General features: G+C 40.3%; 4 protein-coding genes and 1 long non-coding RNA gene across 8 annotated transcripts in view; 3 read left to right on the top strand and 2 right to left on the bottom strand.

The window, feature by feature from the left end:
- Positions 1-2,889: 2,889 nt before the first annotated feature.
- On the bottom strand, positions 2,890-4,926 carry LOC129763239 (uncharacterized). Its single transcript, XR_008740846.1, has 4 exons — positions 4,253-4,926; positions 3,876-4,198; positions 3,419-3,684; positions 2,890-3,292 (listed from the first exon to the last, which is right to left on the bottom strand). It is a non-coding gene; the product is annotated as an uncharacterized LOC129763239 (long non-coding RNA).
- Positions 4,927-6,441: 1,515 nt separating this feature from the next.
- LOC129776591 (myb-like protein AA) lies at positions 6,442-8,013 on the top strand. The gene is made up of 2 exons (XM_055782324.1): positions 6,442-6,865; positions 6,921-8,013. The coding sequence occupies exons 1-2, from the start codon at positions 6,608-6,610 to the stop codon at positions 7,575-7,577; spliced, it is 915 nt and encodes a 304-aa protein (XP_055638299.1). The 5' UTR covers positions 6,442-6,607; the 3' UTR covers positions 7,578-8,013.
- Positions 8,014-9,939: 1,926 nt separating this feature from the next.
- On the bottom strand, positions 9,940-12,304 carry LOC129778327 (zinc finger protein 221-like). Its single transcript, XM_055785190.1, has 2 exons — positions 10,758-12,304; positions 9,940-10,705 (listed from the first exon to the last, which is right to left on the bottom strand). The coding sequence occupies exons 1-2, from the start codon at positions 12,098-12,100 to the stop codon at positions 10,564-10,566; spliced, it is 1,485 nt and encodes a 494-aa protein (XP_055641165.1). The 5' UTR covers positions 12,101-12,304; the 3' UTR covers positions 9,940-10,563.
- A 5,328-nt stretch (positions 12,305-17,632) lies between these two features.
- Positions 17,633-19,671, top strand: LOC129778532 (zinc finger protein 32-like). The gene is made up of 2 exons (XM_055785493.1): positions 17,633-18,855; positions 18,919-19,671. The coding sequence occupies exons 1-2, from the start codon at positions 17,783-17,785 to the stop codon at positions 19,031-19,033; spliced, it is 1,188 nt and encodes a 395-aa protein (XP_055641468.1). The 5' UTR covers positions 17,633-17,782; the 3' UTR covers positions 19,034-19,671.
- A 1,208-nt stretch (positions 19,672-20,879) lies between these two features.
- Positions 20,880-22,836, top strand: part of LOC129763627 (tudor domain-containing protein 6) — a 37,963-nt gene continuing 36,006 nt past the window's right edge. For 2 of the 4 annotated variants that reach the window (XM_055762891.1, XM_055762883.1), the window contains exons 1-2: positions 20,880-21,155; positions 21,283-21,571. In XM_055762891.1, coding sequence (XP_055618866.1) covers positions 21,066-21,155; positions 21,283-21,571 — 379 coding nt within the window. In that variant the 5' untranslated portion in view covers positions 20,880-21,065. Of the gene's footprint in view, positions 21,156-21,282; positions 21,572-22,836 lie in introns of those variants that run through there. The other 2 variants (XM_055762874.1, XM_055762869.1) reach the window with 1 other exon arrangement.

The following is a 22,836-nucleotide window of genomic DNA, read 5'->3' as shown; positions in this document are numbered from 1 at the left end:
GCATCACAACACATCAACAAACCAACCCAAGCAGCCATGTCTGGACATGGTAAAGGAGGAAAAGTGAAGGGAAAGGCAAAATCCCGCTCGAACCGTGTTGATCTGGAGTTCCCCGCAAGGGTAGCTAGGCCGAGCGCGTTAGTACCAGTGCACCAGTCCACCTAGCCGGCGTTATATAGTTTCGGCCGCCGAAGTGATCGAGTTAGCTGGCAAAGCTGCTGGCGACGATAAGAAAACCCGCATTCGGAACAGAACACATTCGGTTCGGTGGACATCAAGACAACAGGCAGTTGCAACGAGTGGCGAGTGGCGAGTGGCAAACGAAATCGCAAAACGGCAGCAGGTAGCAGAAGAAAAAAGTTTGTTCTTTTTATAATATGCTTTGGTGGCAAATCCAGAACAAGGCGGCATCGAGGGCGTTCGAAATGGTTTTTTTTCAAAACCACGAGTACTAAGTTTTCTAAATTGGAACCATTCCATAAAACAAGGCGTTTTCAGGGCCATTAAACCTTCCAAAAAAGAGTTTAGGAAATAAAGTTCAATGCTTTCTAAAACATTATCCAAAATAATAATAAAACACAAATTGATGTTTTCATAATTTGTTTGCCAGGATCTGATGAGTATGTGAATTTGGCAGTTGTTCTGAGCTTATTGATAGTTAGGGACTTTCCTGATTATTCAATTTTCACCAATTCTTAAATTGTTTCCAGATTGAAAGTACAGTTGTAACCGTTGGTTCCAAGCATTAATTTGGGCTCTACCCAAATAATAGATCCCAACATAATGTTTCAATAAAATCGCCATAAATACCCACCGCCTGTTGCTTGTGAACAGTTGGCCCAATAGTGAACGGTGTGAGCCCTGGGTAAAGATGCCCACCGCGAAATACGCTCCATGGGACCATCTGTCATTCAACAGAGCTGCCAACTAGGTAAAACATAAATGAACTCACACAAAAGAAAAAAAGAAAAGAAAAGCTCGGTAAAGAGTAGTGCCGGCTAACGACTTTCCACCATCAAGGAAGTAGGAAGTGCGCGCCGGAACAAGTGAATTTTAATAGTGCCAGAGTGCATCGAGAGCAAATAGAGAAGATAGAAAAAGATTGTTATAAGAATTAAAAGGTTAGTGGGAAATTGAAAAGGAATGAATTATTAGTAATTTAATATTTAATTTATAGAAATTATAAGAGAAAATATAAGAGCTAAAAAGAAGAAGAGAACCGGAAGAGAGAAAAAAAGGTAAAGTAGTGTATTGGCGATATTTCATCTTTTTTTCCGCCGAGATGTGTGGTACCCGCCATTGAGATAAAAGACGTTCGACTATAATCTCCGCCATTGATAGTCGACGTCGAGTAAGGATACCGGAACCAGAAGAGTCCTATTCACACTTGGAGGTTACAGCGGGGATTTTATCCGGTTAAACGACGGAGAAAGAAGAGAAAAAAATACACGAAAAGTACTGCAAGTATAAAAGCATAAAATTTTGTGACGTCACAAATAGGACAGAAGAAAAAGGGAGGGAAAATAGGATAGGGTCAGAAGAAAATTAAAGAGTAGATTTAAAAGGAAGGAATTAAAAAAGAAAATTGTAAGAAAATTACATTTATCTCCTCTATTGCGGTTTTGGAAATTCCCGTTTTTTTCGGACTCGAAAGGAGTCGCCAGCCCTCGTCCTCGATTGGTCGGCGGAGTTGGCTAGCATTGCTCAACCTTTGAGAGATAGTTGATTGTGGGAGTAGTTGGTGGCTTCAAAGGAATGCGTAGGTCTTGTGGAGAAAGATAAAACCGACACTGCTCCTTTTTGCTGGAGGAACAGCTGTTTGCGAGTGACCGGAAGCAGGTTAAACGACCCTGAGAAAGGAAATCCCTAATTAGAGAGTTTCACAGTAATTTACAATTAGTTCGACATTTAGCTAATTGGACGGACATGTAATGCGATTTATTTAGTTGGACATTCTTGTAAACATAGAGATCCAAATTATGACCCCACATTGAAAGTCGACACTGTACCACTGTCATCGCAAATGTTCAATTACAGGTTAAAATCGTCTCCAATGCGACACTGAGTGGTGGTAATGCGACGTGCCATTGAATGTAATTTACTGTAAAATATGTCACAAGCTGGATGGGAAGAAATTTTCCAACTGTGAAAGCTGTGGCGAGTGGCAAATGCAATCGCTAAACAGAAAGGTTTAGCCGAACAAGATGGGGATATCAAGTGATAACAAAACAATAAACTCTTTAGATTGAAGATAATTTTGTGATCCTGAAAAGGACCCTTTTTAGCCTGCATGTGAATCCAACGAGCGAACAAATCGTAATGAATCTATTTTTTTGCCATCGCTCCCTTTTAACGCTCATTCGTTCGTCTCGTTGGACTCGCCCCTCTGGCTGAGTCTGCCGATTTGTCTCTATCCTGTGAGTGTATACCGCTAGAGTATAAAACACGCGGACCCCAAAAAAATATCTTATTTTCTTTCAAACCGTAAACCCGTGTGGTTGTACGGCATCGACATCGTGGACGTAACAAAGGAGGACAAGTTAAGGGAAAGGCAAAGTCTCACTCGAACCGTGCAGGTCTCCAGTTCCCTGTTGGTCGCATTCACTGATTGCTCCGCAAGGGTAACTAGGCCGAACGGATTGGTGCCGGAGCACCAGTATACCTAACAGCGATTATAGAGTTTCGGCCATCGGAGTGCTCGAGTTGGCTTGCAAAGCTGCTCATGACAATCAGAAAACCCGCATCAAGAACAGAGCATCTTCAAGGCAACAATTAGTTTCAGTGAGTGGCAAAGTGTTTCTCCGGCACGTTGCATTAAATGTAATTTACTGAACAACATGTCCCAAGCTGGATGGGAAGAAATTTTCCAACTGTGCAAGCTGTGGGGAGTGGCAAACGTAATAGCTAAACAGGAAGGCTTAACCGAACAAGATGGGAATATCGAGTGATAACAAAAACACAACACCAAAGGTTCTTTTCAGAACCATCAACATATTCATAAAGAGTAAACAGTAAACTAATCCATTTTTCAGGTAGATAGGTAGGTATTCACGTAGGAGAAGAAATTAAACAATATATTTAAAATATATATTTAACAAAAGCTGTCCCCTTTGTATTGTCCTACGTCACTCCGGTTATGTCCCCGACATTACCCACCCGTCTTTTTTTCTTCCGGGCTTTCCAAGGTAGTTCTCACATGCAGGAATCGTGCATTTTTCTACTTGTGTTTGATTGTGCTCTCGAATGTCCTTCTTCAATTTAACCATTGTCAACATTTTTATAGTTTTCACTACTGAAAGAGGTAAATAAATAACATGTTATATATAAAATTGCGCAGAATTAAATTTCTTACAAACTCATCGCAATCAAATAATCTTTTATTATTATAACATTGTAATTTATGGAAAGAACTACAAACCTTCCATAAGCTCATATGGCAAAATTTAAAACCATCATCACTTTCACCGCAGCGCCGCCTAGGTGTAGATTTGTACGTTAGATCGCCAATTGGATTGATTGGATTTCACAATCCGAACGAGTCCGAATATTTTGCATTCTGTCCGTTTTTTTGAATATTTTGCATTCTGTCCGTTTTTTTGAATATTTTGCATTCTGTCCGTTCGCCTCCAATCCTAAAGGGCGGTGAATTTCGAATATCGAACTTTCATCGTAGCAGTCAAACAACTGTGAAACCAAAACAAAAACAAAAACGGCAAATGGTTATAAAAGTTAAAATTTCTGCAGAAAACGATTGATTGCGCATTGGAATACATTGGAATAAAAACATAACGCTGCTGCAATTCGAGCCCGGTAGGGGTTTCTTAGTGGTTAAAAACCGACAAGGCGATGTTCCTTTATTTAAAGATTAGTATTACCAGAACGATTGAAGCGTAGTTTATAAACGTGAGATGTAACATCAATATAACATTCGATGAGACGCCTTGGTTTAGCAGCTCGTATAGCCGTTCCCTCACCGCTTCCAGTTTTTGTGAACTTTGAGGACAATCTGATTGGTGGTTTCTCGGAGGATTTCTTGCCAATCGGTTTTCGACATCTCTTCGTTCATCTTGAACGGATACTGTTGTACCTAGTAAGCTATCAACATGAGGAAAGCTCGTCGGAAATTGCGTTCGGACTTGGCGGTAATTATTTTCGCTAGCTCCGAAGGAATGTGTAAACTTTCTTTCTCTCCGACGTGCTGAAATGCACATAGTGCTGTTATATTCGAGAAACAAACAAATGACAATCTTACATTTAAAATTTTAAAAATATCCTCCTCAGATGGAGCCGGCACTCTTATTCCCAAGTAACGGTTTCTAACTGCGGGAATAACCCGCGAAGTACAATTGACGCACAAAATCAATCTGCACGTAGACATATACTTTTCCATGGTTCTTCTCAGCGCATGCTTGGCATCTTTGTAAGCTCATCCTCTGACAAGACGATCGTCTTAAATTTCCTCTGTCCACTGTGATCAATCCGCTGCGTCTGAGCAATTTATTTGATCAAATCCGTCACGACCACCACCATATATTCCGGCATCCGATGGATTCACCTCGATGTGGTAGTTACTGCTGACGGTCATTCACTATTTCAGTGTGTTGACGTTCCACGCCAAGTCCATGATTATTGCGTTTTGTGGTAGTTCAGTTTGAACAGCTCACGCAGCCGGTAGCAGTCAACCCAGGGAGCCATTTTACTGTATAAAGTACACAATAATATTCCTGAGCACGAAAATTGCTTTGAAATTGATCTTTTTATACACAGATGAAATAGAGCGCACAAAATATAAACAGTGCCTTTTAAAAACTTACAAAAGTAAATGTCATCACCTCCAGTGATGCCAGATGATTTTTTTTAAAAGTTTTCGACCAAAATTTGAAATGTTGATGTGTATAAATATCTAAATAAGCTACCTTTGTATCCGCCAGAATTAGCACAGGGAGTTGAATAAAGCCATAAAGAAAAGTAATACTACATCCCTGTGTGGGAGATAAGATAAAGATAATTAAATGAACTGAAACTAAATATTAAAAGTGACAAATCTGGTGTAAACATTCCTAGTACTTTGTCGGTCCCGAATCTATGCGAGTTTTAGGTTGAGCGTAAAGGGAGATTTTTGGGCTCCCTATAAATGAAAGAGATGGAAGCGAGAGCAGTAGAGAATAACAGCGCATAAGAAATATGCGTCGCTATACCTTCCATGTTCCTACCGAAAATCAGAAGGTGAGTATGAGAAAAATGAAAGTTTCAGCAAACCGTTCTCTCTACTTCTGATGTATATCATAAATTCTACAAAAGACTATTCTCTCGAGTAGAGGTGTGCAAATCAGCTCATCATGATGAACAGCTCTGATCATATCAGCTCATCTAAATGAGCTGTTCTTTATGAACAGCTCTTCAGCTCAGTTGTCAGAGCCGACTTTCAATTTGGGTCCCAAACTCGATAGCCACGAAGCCAGTTTGAAAATGTTAAAATTCAAATGAAATTTTTCACACCATATTATTAATTACTTGAAACACGTATTCCAGACTATTATTTACAACAGACTCGGCGAGTACAACATTTCCGACATTTTTACTGAGGCTTTACATTACAATAGAAAGTTTTCTTCAAAAAAAAAAAATTCTTATGAGATTTTTGCACCGCCTGCAAACAAAGTGTTTTTCATTGAAATAGAATACTCATTTGATACACAGAAGTTAATTTTCATTAATAATTTGAATTTTAAAAACGTGTTTATTCTGCCTGAGAGCCAATTATTATTTTTGGCGCCCCCTAAACTGGTAAACAAAGCTCAATGCCGTCAACGCGAATATAACAGTTGAAAAGACGAGGGACAAATGAAACTAAACTGATGTCTTAACACGAAGAGCGAGAGACGGTCAGTTCATTTGAATCTTGCAGCTCACACGCTCTCTTCAATTCTACAGCTCTTTTCTCTCCTTCATCATCATCAAAGTGAGCTGAATAGCTGTTTGATTTTTTTTGCGAGCTGTTCCGCGTCAACTCACTTCAAAGAGTCGATTCTTCGGAACAGCTCATGAGCGGATGGCACATCTCTACCCTCGAGTAGTTTCGAAACGAACAGTCGCATAAGTACGTTAGCAGTGCATTTTCCATTGAATGGAAAAAGAAGTCACGACACCCTGCAGTCCGCAACTAAAATATAAGGGTGCAAAAGGGTAGAGTTTGCGACAAAAATTAAATATCAGTAAATTGCGAACATGTCTGCAAATTCGGCATCCTTGCGATGCTGGAAAACAAATTTCGAAATAATTCGAAGTTGAACGGATTGATAAATGTGCTTGATCGAAGTCGAACGGGTAACAAAATGCATCATTTTGCTAATTTCAAACCCGATCGTGAACCGGAATAGAGGTGAATGTTTTCAGAATGAAATATTTTGTCTTCACATCTGGCACTGATGGTTACCCTATAGCCTTGATAAGATTACTGAAGGGCAGCTATGTCCAATTCGTGTTTTGTTTGTTTTGCGAAATTTTAAATTTTTCAATTTTCTACAGTGTGTTTTCTAGAGCAAAAGCATGTTAGTAGTTTAAAAGTGGGAAGCGCAAGTATAATTTGTAAGTGTTAAAACGAAACATGCTGGACGGTTGGTACTGTCGTTCTATGAACGAACAAGCTCTGCAACAGCAACAGCAGCAGCAGCAGCAACAACAGCAGCAGCAGCAGCAAAACCGCAGTTCTCTCGAAGGCGATGATTTTCCCGGGGATGACCGGGATGATGCTGGCGACAGTACGGATGACGATAGCGATGACGACGTTCTTCCAACTCGGCGGAACATTGACTACAAGGCTCAGTATAGTCTGCTTAAGAATAAGTTAAAGTATTTGCTCTATGTATGTTGCAGCAGTTCAAGAATTGATTTACTAGATTAACACGAACATCTTTCAGGAAAATGAATTTTTCCAGGAGAATCTTCGGGCAAGCCAACGTCGCTTGCTCAAAGTCACTCGTGACAGATCCTTCCTGCTGGACCGCTTGCTGCAGTACGAAAAAACTGATCTCACATCGTCGGAAAGCGAAGAGACCGAATCATCGGACGATTCGTCAAAAATTGAACCTGCTCCTAGCGTAGGCAGGAAGCGGAAGAACGATGCCTCTGGATCGAACAACAGTTCTATGAACAAAAACCAGCCGAAAAGGAGGAAACCGGGGCCGAAGAAGCAAATCCCGCAGCAAGTCATACTGCAGCAGCAAGCAATTCTCCAGCAACAACGCCACCTTCAGGCCCAACAACAGGCCCAGGTTATCGCCCAGATGCAGCAGCAGCAAACGCAACCCCAACTGCCTGCGAATGCTGGCGCGCCCGCGGCAAACATTAACCACCACCAGCAACAAGAAGGCCATCTAACAACGGAGGAAGTCGAAAGGCATCTGCAGTCGCGGGCTCAATCAATGCTGGAAGTAGTTCCGGAAGGTGAACTGCCGAACGAGATGTTCAGCCAGAATCCGTCGAGTGAGTCGAATGATCAGATGGTGGATACGTCACCCAGCAACATTGGGGAGGAGTGCTTGTCGGTGGATTTGAACATGATGCAACAGGATTAGACCATTGGAATTAGGAAGCAAGCCAAAATCGTGGAATGCAATAAATTAAAACGCATATAAGCAGCTGGCAGTTTTTTTTAAAATATTTTCTGTAGGAATCGGATTTTGTGTAGACTTTCAAGTATCAAAATTTCAATATATAAATGGAACACATTCGTGGCAAATACAATTTGAATGTAAAAAAATATCATTGATTAACCCATATCGTACCAAGTGTTCGAAAAATCGAACAGCATCTTTGATAATTTTTCATGGCTTTGGAAAGCAACCACATGACAATTTTTTTGCATCAAATGATAGCTTAGTTTATTAGCTACCACTGACCTTTCAATTTTGTATAACTTCATTGGGCAATTCAGTTTAAAGCAACTATGTGCGAAAAGTGAACAACTCAACAAATAACCCCTAATAAAATACTTAAATATGTAAATATGTACTTTTCTACAGTATTACTTTGATAAAAGAAAAAACATTGTGATTTAGAAAAAAAAACAATCGATTGAATCTTCTACAGAGAAGACAAATGCTAAATTTACCGCTCGAAAACGAAAATAAAAATCAGGAGAGATGTCTGTCTGTCTGTCTGATTCTTATGGACTCGGAAACTACTGAACCGATCGACGTAAAACATTTTTACGATAGTTCGAGACCCCTCCCCCCTCTCTAAGGGGAGCTGCCATACAAATGAAACACAAATTTCAGTATGACTCGAGAATTAATCAGGCAAACGAATCCAAATTTGGCATGTGGAGGTTTGAGGATGCAATAAATGTTACTATGTTGGATAGACACTCTTCCCCCTCTCTCTGGGGGGGGGGGGGAAGGGTGCTGCCATACAAATGAAACACAAATTTCTTCATAACGCGAGAATTGATCACGCAAACGAACCCAAATTTGGCATGTGAAAGTTTTTTGGGTGCAATAATTGTTTTTATGCTGAATAGACACTCCTCCTCCATCTCTGAGGGGAGCTGCCATACAAATGAAATACAAATTTCAGCATAACTCGAAAATTAAGCAAGCAAACGAACCCAAAGTTGGCATGTGAAAGTTTTAGGGTGCAATAAATGTTTCTATGATGGTTAGACAGTCCTTCCCCCACTCAAAGGGGGGGGCTGCCATACAAATGAAACACAAATTTCTGCATTACTCGAGAATTAATCAAGCAAATGAAACCAAATTTGGCATGTGGAGGTTTTAGGATGCAATAAATGTTTCTATGGTGTTAAGATACTCCTTCCCCCTCTCTTAGAGGGGGCTGCCGTACAAATGAAACACAATTTTTTGCATTACTCGGAAATTAATCAATCAAACGAAACCAAAGTTGGCATGTGAAAGTTTTAGGGTGCAATAAATGTTTCTATGATGGTTAGACAGTCCTTCCCCCACTCAAAGGGGGGGCTGCCATACAAATGAAACACAAATTTCTGCATTACTCGAGAATTAATCAAGCAAATGAAACCAAATTTGGCATGTGGAGGTTTTAGGATGCAATAAATGTTTCTATGGTGTTAAGATACTCCTTCCCCCTCTCTTAGAGGGGGCTGCCGTACAAATGAAACACAAATTTTTGCATTACCCGAGAATTAATCAAGCAAATTAAACCAAATTAGGCATATGGAAACTTTAGGGTGCAATGAATGTTTCTATGGTGGTTAGATACCCCTCCCCCCTCTCTTAGGGGTGGCTGCCATACAAATAAAACACAAATTTCTGCATTACTCGAGAATTAATCAAGTAAATGGGCGGGACGAAGTTTGCCGGGTTAGCTAGTATATAAATAAAAATGGATCGCTCAACGTGTTGATAAGAGTCGTTGATAAAACTCGAGGAAGGAATTATCCGATTTAGGGCTTCATTCTATCATATTTTCTGTATCAAACATTTATTCGATGTAACGGAGAAACATGTTAATTGGAAGTGATTGAAAAATCTTGAACGAGAATTGAGTCTGAAAATAATCTGAAATTATAATGACGAGTTTTGGTAGAAGTCCTAGGAAATTTATATTAAAATCAAATTGTAAAGGGTCAATTAGAAGATGAATCAATGAACAGTTCTGCGATTGGACCCACGATCATAAGTAAAAAAAACTTGAATGTTTGGTGGTATTGATAACAACAAAATAAATTTTGGGCGGGACGAAGTTTGCCGTGTTAGCTAGTTATAAATAAATTAGAAATTATATCCTAAACGAAAAACATTGGTTTTTTCAAACAACACTACTTTTCAGGGCCACCAAATCATTATCAAAAAATTTTACGAATTTTTTTTTTCATTCTTTATTTTTGAGACTTTCAGCCTCCTGGGTTGGTTCGTCTCAGTAAAAACGGCCGAAACCATGCCGCAAAGTGCGCTTACTATCCATTTTACATGCACATACGGACAAGCAATTAACAAGAAAACAATAAAACAAAAACAGATTTCGTCACGAGAATTTCTAGGCATTTGAGCTTTTTTTTCCCCTGGTTTGACGAGGATGTCCGCTTGCCATGGCCCCAGGCCACAGATGGGGAATCCGCGCCACTCGAAGATGCCGACTGTTCTTGTTCCCCTTATCGCGGTAAAGTTCACTTCCACGACCTGCGCGGCGCCCCGTGAAACTTACACGCACAATTATACACAAAGTGAGACGTAAACAACAATTATTCGCAGCGGGAGAAATACAATATCTGCTCGCTTGCGATATCCTGCTGCTACTGAAAATTTAACGAAGTAATTTTTCAAACATATCAACAATCAGCACGCAACAGATAGCCTAGCAGAATCCTACGTCAACTATGCGGTCGTGCGGTCCAAACGTGTGTGACTGTGACTTTTTTTGACTCTCCAGGTCGAAGTCTCCCCCTCAACGTGAGAGCACAGTTCAGAACATCGAAATTGTCCGTCTAGCGAATACGATAACAGGTAATAAACTTTTATTAACATTATTATATAACTGAGGGGGGCACTATCATATGGTATCGGCATTGCTTTCCGGTTGGGATTACTGAGAAGATCCTGATGACAGGATGACTTGCTTCGACTCAGCTTTTTTACGAGATCGGTTGCCGTTTTTGTGCAATTTAACACCCTTGATCTCCATGCCATGTTCTCGTATTTTGTGCTGGGTCAACATATAGTTGTACCTAGAAATGAAATGGGTTCAAAATTCTGCAGAGAATAGATTGAATGCCGCACCTATAACCTGCACCGCAAATCTCGCATCTAATTCGATCACCCGTGTGTCCCATTACGTGCAACCGTAACTGATTTGGCAGCAGGAAAGCCTTGCCACAGTACGTACATTTGTGTTTGAACGTGCTCTCGTCGGAATGCTTGTTCTTCATGTGTCTTTGCAGTGCTTTCCTCCAGCCACACTTGATCCCGCATATGTTACAAACGAATGTTTTCTTCTCGTGCAACGATTCAATGTGCATCCGAAGCTCCCTCCGCATGATGAACTGTCTTCCGCAAATATTACAAGCATAATCTTTCTCGTCGCTGTGCATTTTCATGTGTGAAGTAAACTTGCCTTTATGCGCGATAGTTTTACCACAGATCGGACATATCCTGCTGCCTTCTCCCGATGTCGAACGTGACTGTTTAGGTTTTGAGTCAGCGGCTGATTTCGTTCTTCGTTTCGGTTGGGGAAATTCGAGTTTCCGACCGGACAGGTTTTTGAGAGAATTCTTTGGTGGTGTGGGTGTATAATCCGGATTGATTTCGTTACGACTTCCACATTGTTCGTTCGAATTATTTGATGGCTGAGAATTCACAATCATATCTTCAACTAGATCAACCTCTGCCATAATATAGTCTGACTCATGGTTATGCTCATTTTCAGCACCCAGAAACTGTTCCTCTTTTATATCCAGTTCTTGTTTCTCTTGTTTGAGCTCCTCTACCTCTACATTCAGTAGTACGCATTCGGGCTCTGTGTTGAGCTCCCCGCTAGGACTGAACAATACATCTAGTTTGTGTTGTGTCAACTCGCATTTTCTCAGAAACTCTAGACATGATTTGACCGTCACTGTACAATTGTTGCAAATTCCCCGTGGTAGATCCAATCTCGAAAAGTATTCACCCAAACATAATCGTAAAAAAAATTCTCCATCCCTGAAAAGATCCAACTGGCCTTCCATTGGGCCTTCGTCATTGTTGCCACATAATCTGCAATACATTTTTGGATCTACTTCTGACCTAGGATCTATACTTTTCGCTTTCCCATCAGCCCTTTTGGGCTTTGGCACAAACAGTTCCGTTTCTTCCGGTTTCGGTTCCTCTATGCACATCGTCGGCCAGGCGTCCGGAAAGAGACGAGGCATTTTATAGCTCCTGTCAATGTACTTCTCCTCGAAATGTTTTTCGCAGACCCGAGTAGTTTTGCGAATGGTTCTGTTTATCCGATGCTGCTGCACCCAACCGGTTTCGCTCCACCAACGCTGGAAACCGTCGCATTTGTGGACGCTCATAAACATTATATGTCCCTTTTGCGAGCTGCAGCCCGGAATGAAACAATCCTGGCGGAGTTTCTCCTGCATGTTTTTGCTGGTTTTTATGCTAGTAATATTTACGACCAAACGCAGGCTCACTCATCGATATTTAGACACAGAAAAAGAAATGAAACGAAACGACCACTTATTGGTTTATTTCAGCCTGAGGGCATCCGTATACTAGCACATAGGATTTGACAGCGTCAAACATGTCCGGGTCGCAAATGCAATTTGCGACCACTGTCACTCGCGAGAACTGCCAAACTCTCAAGCTGGTGTAAAACAAGGCACTTAACATACTACCAGGTGGGTCAAAACGTGAAGTGGTTTTCTGCAGCCATTTAAAAAATACACAAAAGTAAATTAAGACGATTGAGCACAATTTGTGGAATATACTGATACTTTATGAAATACTCATTTCTATATTCATTATATTCATTACGTTTTACGCTGCAAGCGTTTCATTTATTGTCTTTGCGTTGAAGGCACCATAATGATTTGCGCCATTTGGAAAACGAAATTAAGGACGAAATTAACACACTTCTAGAACAAAAAATAATGAATGAAAATTTACTTTTCTGTCATGATCATTACATTTCACATAATTTTTTTTTTCAAAAAACAATTCTTTTTTTAGTTAGCGAATGGGCGCACCTTGTTCCATAGATTTGCCTTGAGTTCGCCGAGTAATTTGATAGGTTTGGCAATGACAGCTAAATTTGTAGCACATCTTGACTCGCGGATCATATCCCCTTGCCCGGGGCTTGGTTTATTTACATTCGAATGTTTTGATTGGGGTTGTTCAATATTAGTCATCGTTAGCAAAGTAAGCAAGAAGCAGTAGCGTAGTGTGCCGGGTGACACTCGGGGCGGGTACACTGATTTTTTTTAACCCAACTGATATGTGCCATCAGAAAAATCGCGTAATTTCGAGCATATCGCGTAAGTAAAAATCGCATAATTTCGAGAGAATCGCGTAATAAAAGATTGCACCATCACCGGCATGCGTTCGTCACAACCATACTCGCAAAGCGCGAAATCACCCATGCTGCTTCCTTTAGGCCATGTTCACACTGCAGCGGAGCGTCAACATGGCGTGAGCGGGGCGTGTTCAATTCTCGCCACGATATTTTGATTCACTCACATTGCACCGTGCCAGCAGCGCTTCGACGTGTTTAATGAAAATTGTCAATGTGTGTTTTTTTTTAATGAAAATTGGTTTATTTTTAAACAATCCAACATCGTTGGATGTATTCGGCTAAAAACTCGGAGGGTTTAACCCGTAAAAAATAAAAATAAAATCAAAAAAATTAAATTATGTCACTACTACAAACAAACATATGCAAGAGAGAGGCGGTGAAGTACAAATATCGCCGGCGTGAAGTGTTTTCGTTTGCACGCTAGCCACACGCCAAAACCATGCTCACGACGCGTCAGCCTGGTGTGAACACATCGGTAAGAACATAAACGATTAATTGTAAGCGTCACACGCCCCGCGCAATCCACGCTGATGCTCCGCTGCAGTGAGAACAAAGCCTTACAATGCAGGCTTTCAATCGCATGCGATATATTATCTCGCGATATTTTTCAGTGCAGCTCCAGGGTATATGACAAGGTAGCCTGGACTGACTACCCAGCAAACATTAAATCGCATAACAAGCGTATATATAACATCATATGCCCTAAAATTTGGTTGGTGTAGCGTAAGCCTGAACGGTCTTGGCTTTCTTTCATACAACTAAAACTCGACCAATCGTGTTAGCGTGCAACTCTCGACTCTTTTATTTTTCCGAAATTAATTCTACAAACTAATTCTTCTACCTTCGAATTTCTGGGGAGGCGCTTGGAGTTGCCCCGCTATATCTGCCGATAAATAATTACGCGCCGAGTAATCAAAAAAATGTCCCGTGTGTGTTGAACTGCCACGAACCGAGTGGAAACTTGAGATTTGTTTCACTCGCACAAAAATAACAAAATTGATGTACGGAAAAAAAATGTAGACTCGGTAACAACATAATGTAATTAGAGAAGTGTTCGATTTTCGACAAGGGTGATGCACTTTTGGATCTTGACGACAAAGCGCAAGTGTGCTTCAATGAAATATGAAAAAATGGAGCGAAGCATTCTCCAAGCGTCTCTACATGCATATATGGAGGAATTAGGGTCGCTTCATTGGCATATAATGCGCCTAACTGGCATATGCATGCAAAAGTGGAGGCCATATACATACATGGCAAATGCTTACCGAATTTGTTTGGATGAATATGCAACTTTGACCGGCTATAATAGCGATTATGTTGGAATTGAATTGCGATCTAACATGAATATATTCATGAATTGTCAAAGCACCAAATACGACTTTTGCCATACTCATCTACGATTTATTACAGACATAGAAAAAAAAACAAATGGCATAAAATAGTTTCGTGAAATGTTTATTATAACCTCACGAATCGCCATTTTTATATATGAGTATTTATGTTCGTAGAAATAATAATTGATTGATTGTCTTATGTTGGGAGTGGAATATGAATGTTTAAAATGACAGATTGATGTTTGGTGAAAACTGCTCCGATGTGGGTTCGAACTCTGGTCGTCTGGATTATCATCCACCAGCTATCTCGCGCGGCTGTCTGAAATTTAATTCAACAGCGGTTAAAACTTTCGAGTGCATCAGCATTTCATTGATATTTCAATATGATGTAATATGTTCTTTATTAGAATCTAATATGATTACTGTTTCATGATTTTCTTCAGCATGCAACACGATTTACTACAGTACTGAATCGATTTAAATTATACGCTTATACGACACATAAACTGCATCAGCGTAATATACGCATATGATGCGGATTAAATATATTTTACGACAATATACATCATAAAATTGATGTTTATTATACCGAATTGCGACTTAATTTGATAATGGTATATAAAATCGAGTTTTTACATTTTATGCGATTTCAAGTATACACGATACATACTTTGATTGATATTATATGCGATTCTGATTTATTCGGATTTCTTGGAAGACTTGGTACGTGCAAAATTATACGATTTAATGCAACTGTACAGCGAAAAATTATATTAATGCTTGGAGGATGACAGCGAATATCATGCGAAGACTTACTGAAACCGGCATTACATAGTATCGCAAAAATTAATCGAAATGAAATATTATTAGTCTTCATGACTTATATTCATTACTCTCAATGACTCAATTCCAAACGAACGGAATTTGCAAGAAAAAAGTGACGTTTGGTAAGCAGGTGAAATACACATTCGTACGAAAACCAGAATATGCTTTTCGGTCGAATTGCTCAAGTTTCGCAAGTTTGAATGGACGGATTCGATTTGTACGAATAAAGTGTGATTCAGATACAACATCCACGTCACGTTCACGTTCCGTCACGTCACGTTGCGTCAATTATTCTTCCATGCAATACATATGGAAGCATTCACATACACCATCAACGGCAAGTCGAAGTCGAGGATGTTGCATGTGATTTTTTTTTTATTTTCTACCAAGAAGCTCAATGGGGGTCTCCGTAGCCACATTGGTTGCGCGTTCGCTTAGTAAGCGATTGATCGTGAGTTCAAAACTCAGGGCCCCCATTGACCATCTTTGTGTTGTTACAGAATAACTACGTCCACGCAACAATCATCAGCGATGGAGATCGATCCACGGTCGAAATAAGATCGATTCATGCATACAACTGCTCTGCTCTGCAAGACACATCGGGCTGCTGTTCTATAAATAACTCAACAATGATCAATCAACTGTCTCCGCTGTCCGATCTAACTGGATAATGGAAGAACAGAACGAAAACTCTTACGCCTATATGGCAACTGTGTAAATGTGTACCATATGCAATGGTATAGAAGGGAATACCCAGCAAACATTAAGTCGTATGAATAGCTATAATTAGAGGCGATATACATACAACCAAGACACATTTGTATGATATATGATGCAGATAACTAGCATATACACACAAAAGTGGAGGCGATATACGTATATGCCATATTTTGTACGCATATAAAGCCGTATATAACGATATGCGATGCTTTTTGGACTGATATGCGATTTGATATGACAACGTTACCACTCAATCCATCGATGACATGGAAAATCGTGTTTTTGCATTTTATGCGAATTTAGATATATATGATCGATATTTTGATTGATATTTTATGCGATTGTGATTTGATACGAAATTATATGTGACTTATCATGTGCAAAGTTATACGATTTAATGTTTGCTGGGTACTCTAACGCCGAAAACATGGCAACTGTGTAATGTGCTAATTATAGATATGATAAACATGTGACATGTACACGATTGAAATTCGGCTCTGTTACAGCTAAAATGCTAATGAGCCTAAAATAAACAAAAGGGATAAAAAAAAAGAAGCTCAATGTGGGTTCCTATGGCGGGGCTCAATATGTTAAGTGCAACTATTTTCCCAATTTTTTCCGGAAAAATAGAGAAATGTCCACGTAGACAACAGTGGGAGTGGTATGAAAAATGTTTCCGCATGTCCAAGGAAGTGGAGGAGGATGTCTAAAATTGTGCTTTTTCTGACCACGTGGTACGTGAATACAGTACATACCAGGAGTACATTATGTAGAAGCGTATTTACAGATATTATTGGCGACCCGAAAATTGGTCTGTAATCGACCCCTTATTGTCTTAGGTTATAATTAGCGTTTATTCAGATTCTTCTTCTTCTTTTTGGGTGGCATGAACGTTCCCAGTGAAACTTTTGCCTTCTCAACGTAGGTTTTTTTTATATCTGTATTATAGTGACTTTCAACTCATTTGGCTGGTTCGTCACATTTACTTCCATTTTTGGAAGAATGTAGGGAGTGAGAATTGAACTCGTGACCTTTAGCGTGAGAGGCATGGATGTTACCACTACGCCAGATCGCCTCCTACATTCTCAACGTAGGTAATATTTGCGTCATTTTTATTAGTAGTACCTAGTTGGGATTTCTATGCCGGATAACGCGCCTATTTTGAAGTGGCAAGTTCTAGAATACGCGTGATCACAGTGCAAATCAGGAGAAATTTTTTGACGAAAAATCCCCCGACCAGAACGGGAATTGAACCCGAACCCCCGCCATGATAATGTGCGACGATACCCACTCAGCCACGGGAGCGCGTAAATACACATGTTTAGACAACGTTATGAATTTTCTCCTAAAACTTGATCTAAAATTTGGTTCTTTGGTGCATAATTTCATGGAAATGTGCTTTCCACACAATAACAAGGTGTATCCTTTCCGTCGTTGTAATACATGCTGAGCTTTGTGAAAGAGTAAAATAAACAAGATTTTGAAAAATTACACGTATGACGTCAATTGGAAATTTTGAATTGAATTGTTAAATGACGATTTGTTTGATTTCATAAAAACGCATCAAAATGTGCACTACATTGTTATTACAAATCAAGAGACGTTATCCGTCGACATAACGTGCGCAAACGCGCATAGCGCACAGCGTTTGCCGCACCGTTTCTATAATACCTTTGTTCTGAATTTGGTTTGACCTTTTCACATGGATCCTTGATTGACTAAATGTAAGCAAAACACAGCACTACAAAGTGGCTTCATCTGATCGTATTCTAATATGAAAAGTTAGTTGAAACAATAATAGTAAAAAAGGTGAAAAAGACTCTTGAAACATCACATACGAAAATAAATTCCCGCTCGAGAATTGAGCCGTCATGTCCCAATACTGTGCCATGCCCGGTTGTCAGTCACAAATCGGAAAAACAATCTTCTTCAGTGTTACCTGCACAGCCGTCCTCTCGGAGTGGTGGACCCTGTACAATGGAGGCATGACCTGGTACAGTAAACGTGATAATGTAGCATCCCTTCCGTATATTTGTATTGACCACTTTCGACCGGATCAGTTGGAGAGAGCCTACGGCCAATTGCCTCGTTTGAGGGAAGATGCTGTCCCATCGATCGCTGTCGCCGTGAAGGAAGAGGAAGAACTAATATTACCTTCCGAACACCAGGAAGAAGTTGAGCCTCTGGCGGCGCATTATGATTCCCTGCTTGTTTATTGTCGTTTTTGTGGGAAGAAACAAAAGCAGCCTATCACAAATCACATCGAGGATACAGTGGAATCGGAGGACCTTCTTCAGCTTTGCCTCGGACGCGGGCGCTTCGTGGAGGGATTTCCCACCGGAGTGTGCGATCACTGTCTGGTAATGATCCGAGTAGCGACGAGCTTCATCAGTGATTGCGGGAAGGCTCAAGAGACTCTGCAGCATATATTCTTTGGTACAACCCGTCAGATGGAGGATCCACTCGAGATGGAAGATGAAGAAAATTCAGAGGAGGATGCTTCGTTTACTCTACCGGATGTTACCCCCAGTAAGCCAGACGACCCTTGTGGGTTCCGCGAACGAGTTGAACAGAAACATGCGATAGTGGGAGACGATAGGAAAATGTCGTTCACGGTTGCGCACTCGACAAATGGTGGAATTCCCGGTGAAGCTTCAAATATAAGGTGCAACCTTTGTAATAAAACCTTTAAACGACGGGTTGCGCTGACAGCTCACATGGAGTCGATCCACGAGAAGCGAACGTTCACTTGTCCAACCTGTGGCAAGACAATGGGCTGGAGAAAAACCCTGCAGCGACATATGAAAAGTCACGAGGAAAATTTCCAAAAGTACAATTGTGGCGTGTGCGAGAAAACGTTCAGCCGACTGAGTCATTTGCGACTGCACATGGTTAAGCATACCGGGCAGAAGATTAATTGCCCGTTGTGTGGCTCCGGCCAACGGTAAGCCCTCGGATGGATGTCATTTTGCTCTGTTTAATGAACTATTTTTTTCTTATATTGTAGCTGTAAATTCAAGCTAGTAGAGCATATTATTAAAATGCATCAATTGGATAAGGAATCAGCCAAAATGTGGGCTGAGCAAGCGGCTCTACCAAAAATGGCACAAGGAACACCGTAGTATGATCGTTTCTACTGTTGAAAATTGATCTCTTCCTTGCTACGGCCGGAACTTTTCATTCCATGTAACGTAGGCATTGAGATGCGTGGTCATGAAACAAGCAGAAAACTACAAAAGATAACTCAATCGAACAAATTTTGCTTCGACAAGATGCCGGCAGACTTTATCGCAGTTAGCCATTGAATAACTAACGAGATTTATTGGTGTGAATGAAAATAAATACAACAAGTATTAATCTGCAGGAAAGAAAATAGGAATTACTTTTTTGTCTGATCGACTGATTTGTCGGCAAACTCTGAGGAAGTTTTTTTGACCTGCTTGTCATAACATGATACGGTTTAAAACTCGGAAGGAAAGCTCTGTGTTGGAAATGCCAACAACATCAAACAACAGCAAAGATGAAGTTTTCATAAAACTTACATTCTGGTAGATTTTCCCTCCGGACTGGCTTTTTGTAATGCAATGGACAGAAATGCAAAACTTGAATACTTTAGAATGAAACAGTTGACGGAAATCAAAAAACTATGTGTGGGTTATATATATGATATAACCACAAGGCTGACGTAGCACTACCGTTGGCTTAGTAATCATTTGTGTGTATTGATTAAATTATTGATTAAACTAGTGATTGAATTAAACATTGAGATTTGGAATGAAATTAAATTAAGAAATTCCCCACCGATTTCCCACCATACCGCCCACCAACACATCAATCAACTCCGCCCTCCAATGGAACATCAATCGGCTGTACAATAATTGAGGAAAACTGGATCCTTAACCTAGAGCGGTGCCTGTCTATCATCACACTCCAAGAGGAAAATCTGTTGAAGAAAGACGTGTGTTCGGTACAAAGTCTGGTTTATTACTAACGGAAAAATTACATTATCGACTACGATTAACAACACCATGGCTACAGAAATCAACTGCAATCATGATTTATTTCTTCAGAGTTGGATATCCAGATGCTTGCAATTCCAAGCATCGGTTGAAGAAGTTACTGAGCAACGAGTAGATTTTGAGTGTGAGCATTTTCAGGGTCAGGTCGAAGATTCCATCAAACCCGGGAGCCTTCATGTTCTTAGTGGCCTTCAGCGCTGAGTAAGCTTGTTCTGGCTTGACTTTATCTTCCCGAGGTACGGCACAAGGCGGAGCATCTAGTCTTGGGCGCATTACGCAATCTGCAGTTCAAGCGGACTAGCGGACATTCAACTCATATTAAAATGGTTGAGTATGGGTCAAGACTACGTGTTTTAACATTCGAAGAACATTAAGTTTTATTTTCATTCAAATTTTTAACAGTTAAAATCACCTTCGGTCTTGCTAATCTGATAGCGTACCTTTGTTCTACTCCACAACAGATGTCGACACTGTCACTCGTGAACTCGAATATAAACAACAATTCCGAAAAATTGTTCCACCTTTTCTAGACACTTCTTGTTCCAACCGTTCGCTCTGTCTTGAGCAAGGTGCCTCTATATATGAAAACAGGTGAAACAATCATATGAAATGCATTTTCAGCCATATTGGAATTGCTGTCGGTATTGTTTACAAACAGCATGAGAACGCCGCCGGCGGCTCTCTACAAACTGCTACGACGCTTATTCGAACGATGCCTACTATGTTCGGCTTTTGCGAATTTATGTGAAATAGAAGGGAAGATTTTGTAGTATTTCATTCTCATTTCCACACTCTCGCATGTGGAAATGCAGAAATAGCGTATCCTAGCAATAACAAAACAAACAACCCCCGCTCCATGAACCGCAATCCCCTTCTTAATGAAGTGATGATGTTGCTTCACCTGTTATACATTGATATAAGCGCCTTGGTCTTGAGCTTTATTCTTTTCTTTCGCACTGACATTTCTCTTGCTTTTGCTTTGTTTTGATCAGTGAGAAAATATTGCACTAGAGATAAAACGTTGCATTGCAAAAAATATCTTCGGCACACAAACATACAATAGTGTGCATCGGAGTGTTCGCGATATTCATTTGTCTAGAATCGGTGGGTACCGGTTGAGATTACGAGCGAAAATATGGATGTTCCAGGAGGCAGTGACGCAAAGCGCTTCCTCGAAACATTGGTACTTAGGGCGGAGGATGTTCTTGGTAAAATGGCTTACAAGGTAATATTGAGATAATTTTTATAGTACCTAGTGCCTAGCCCAGCTATTCAAAATTGAGAACAAAGCCTACCAATAATAACGATACAGTAACGAAAGATATAATCCTGTTCGGTGTTCCTTGTTTCAGGTGCACGAGAATCTTGCTACCATGGATGAAATGATTCCAATGATTAATTCTGTGTACACTTTTGTGAACACATGGGAGAAGAGTCTGCAGGATATTAGTATGGACTTGGTGCTTACTGGTCCGGGCGGCAACCAGCCGAGAGACCAGGAACACAGTAGCCATCGGGAGGTGCAGGAAATAGACGCATCATCAAAGAAACCACCAAAGGGCTGCCTCAAAAAGAATGCGCAAAAAACCAAACGGGAAACTAAACCAGTGTTCGAGTATCTGGAGTATTCGTTGGAAAGTTGTGAGTATTTTGTATGTTTTGAGGTTAGGGATGCCTCATTTTCTTGCGGCTCAATCCATTATACAAGAATAGGGCTCTTGCTTAACATACGTGCAGAGCATCTGTTAGGCAAACATCATTTGTTTACATTCGTAGCTTCTATGCAGCAGAAGCGGATTCATTATCATTCGACGTTTTATTTATTTTTTTATCTTCGCTTGTTTTACGTCGGCATATTTCCGCCACTTTAGTGCCAATCACCGACATCAGGGAGGCGACTCCACCTGTTCCTACCTATCAGACTCAACAACTCATGAGCCGGGCCAACTTCTTTTACTTCCCTTCCGAAGGAAGACGTAACCAGAGATTTTTCGCCTCAGAAAATCCCAACGACGCCAGCTGGGATTGAACCCAGGCCGATCGGATTGTGAGGCTGTTACGCTAACCACACAACCACTGGCGCCGTCATCATTCGACGTTCTTGTAGATGATTTAAATATAGTTGCGATCTTTCTATTAAGCCTGGTTTAGAGTTCCCGTGAACGTGAACTTGAACAGGTGGTGGAATAGTACGATCATTTCACGGTGAACTACATTGCGAACATACAACTCAAAAAATCGTGGTGAATAGAATAATTTTGTTCACGTTCACGTTCATATTAAAAGTTCGGCAATAAACGTGAAGTAAATAAACATCGATCTTCAATAAAGTAATTCGGTTAAAATATACAGTTGTTCACGAATCAACCCGAAGCAACGAAGTTTTTTAACCCGCGCAGAGATTCGATTGAATGAAATTGCATCCATATCAAAATTTTCATTCAAAACTAGAAAATTGCTAAACAGATCCTATTACAGTTCACGGTGAAATAATTTTCAGAATGCCTTGGGACATTTGAACGTGAACATGAACGGGGAAATATTTTGACGTCTATATTCACCACTGTTTTCATGTTCACGTTCACCGAAGTCGGTGAACTATGGTGAGTTCACCAACATCTCGATTCCACGGTGGAAATTCAGAACCGTTGTGAAATATTGAATTAATCCACTTTTATCAATATGAATTGTGTTTAAACATGTTTTTCAACTAGAAAATGTTTCTTCCTATCGTTTCAAGATGTTTTCCTCGCGATTTATATATGGACTGATGAATTATTAACAAAAAAGTGTTTGTCCGCGTTCACGTTCACGGGAACTCTAAACCTACCTTTAGCGCGAAATATTCCATAGAACTAACATGAACTTTGTGAAACAGTTAGGCCAGCTATTTACCGATCAAGAGC

Source organism: Toxorhynchites rutilus, chromosome 1 (genome assembly GCF_029784135.1).
Source record: "Toxorhynchites rutilus septentrionalis strain SRP chromosome 1, ASM2978413v1, whole genome shotgun sequence".
Taxonomy (NCBI): domain Eukaryota; kingdom Metazoa; phylum Arthropoda; class Insecta; order Diptera; family Culicidae; genus Toxorhynchites; species Toxorhynchites rutilus.
Note: the sequence above shows the minus strand (reverse complement) of the source record. Positions and strands in the feature narration are given on the sequence as shown.

Coding starts and splice junctions, on each gene's coding strand:
- LOC129778532 (XM_055785493.1), top strand. CDS start 17,783: ATGTCCCAATACTGTGCCATGCCCGGTTGTCAGTCACAAATCGGAAAA. Junction 18,856..18,918: donor TTGTGTGGCTCCGGCCAACG/GTAAGCCCTCGG, acceptor CTTATATTGTAG/CTGTAAATTCAAGCTAGTAG.
- LOC129778327 (XM_055785190.1), bottom strand. CDS start 12,100: ATGCAGGAGAAACTCCGCCAGGATTGTTTCATTCCGGGCTGCAGCTCG. Junction 10,706..10,757: donor ATTTGCGGTGCAGGTTATAG/GTGCGGCATTCA, acceptor TTTCATTTCTAG/GTACAACTATATGTTGACCC.
- LOC129776591 (XM_055782324.1), top strand. CDS start 6,608: ATGCTGGACGGTTGGTACTGTCGTTCTATGAACGAACAAGCTCTGCAA. Junction 6,866..6,920: donor AGTTAAAGTATTTGCTCTAT/GTATGTTGCAGC, acceptor AACATCTTTCAG/GAAAATGAATTTTTCCAGGA.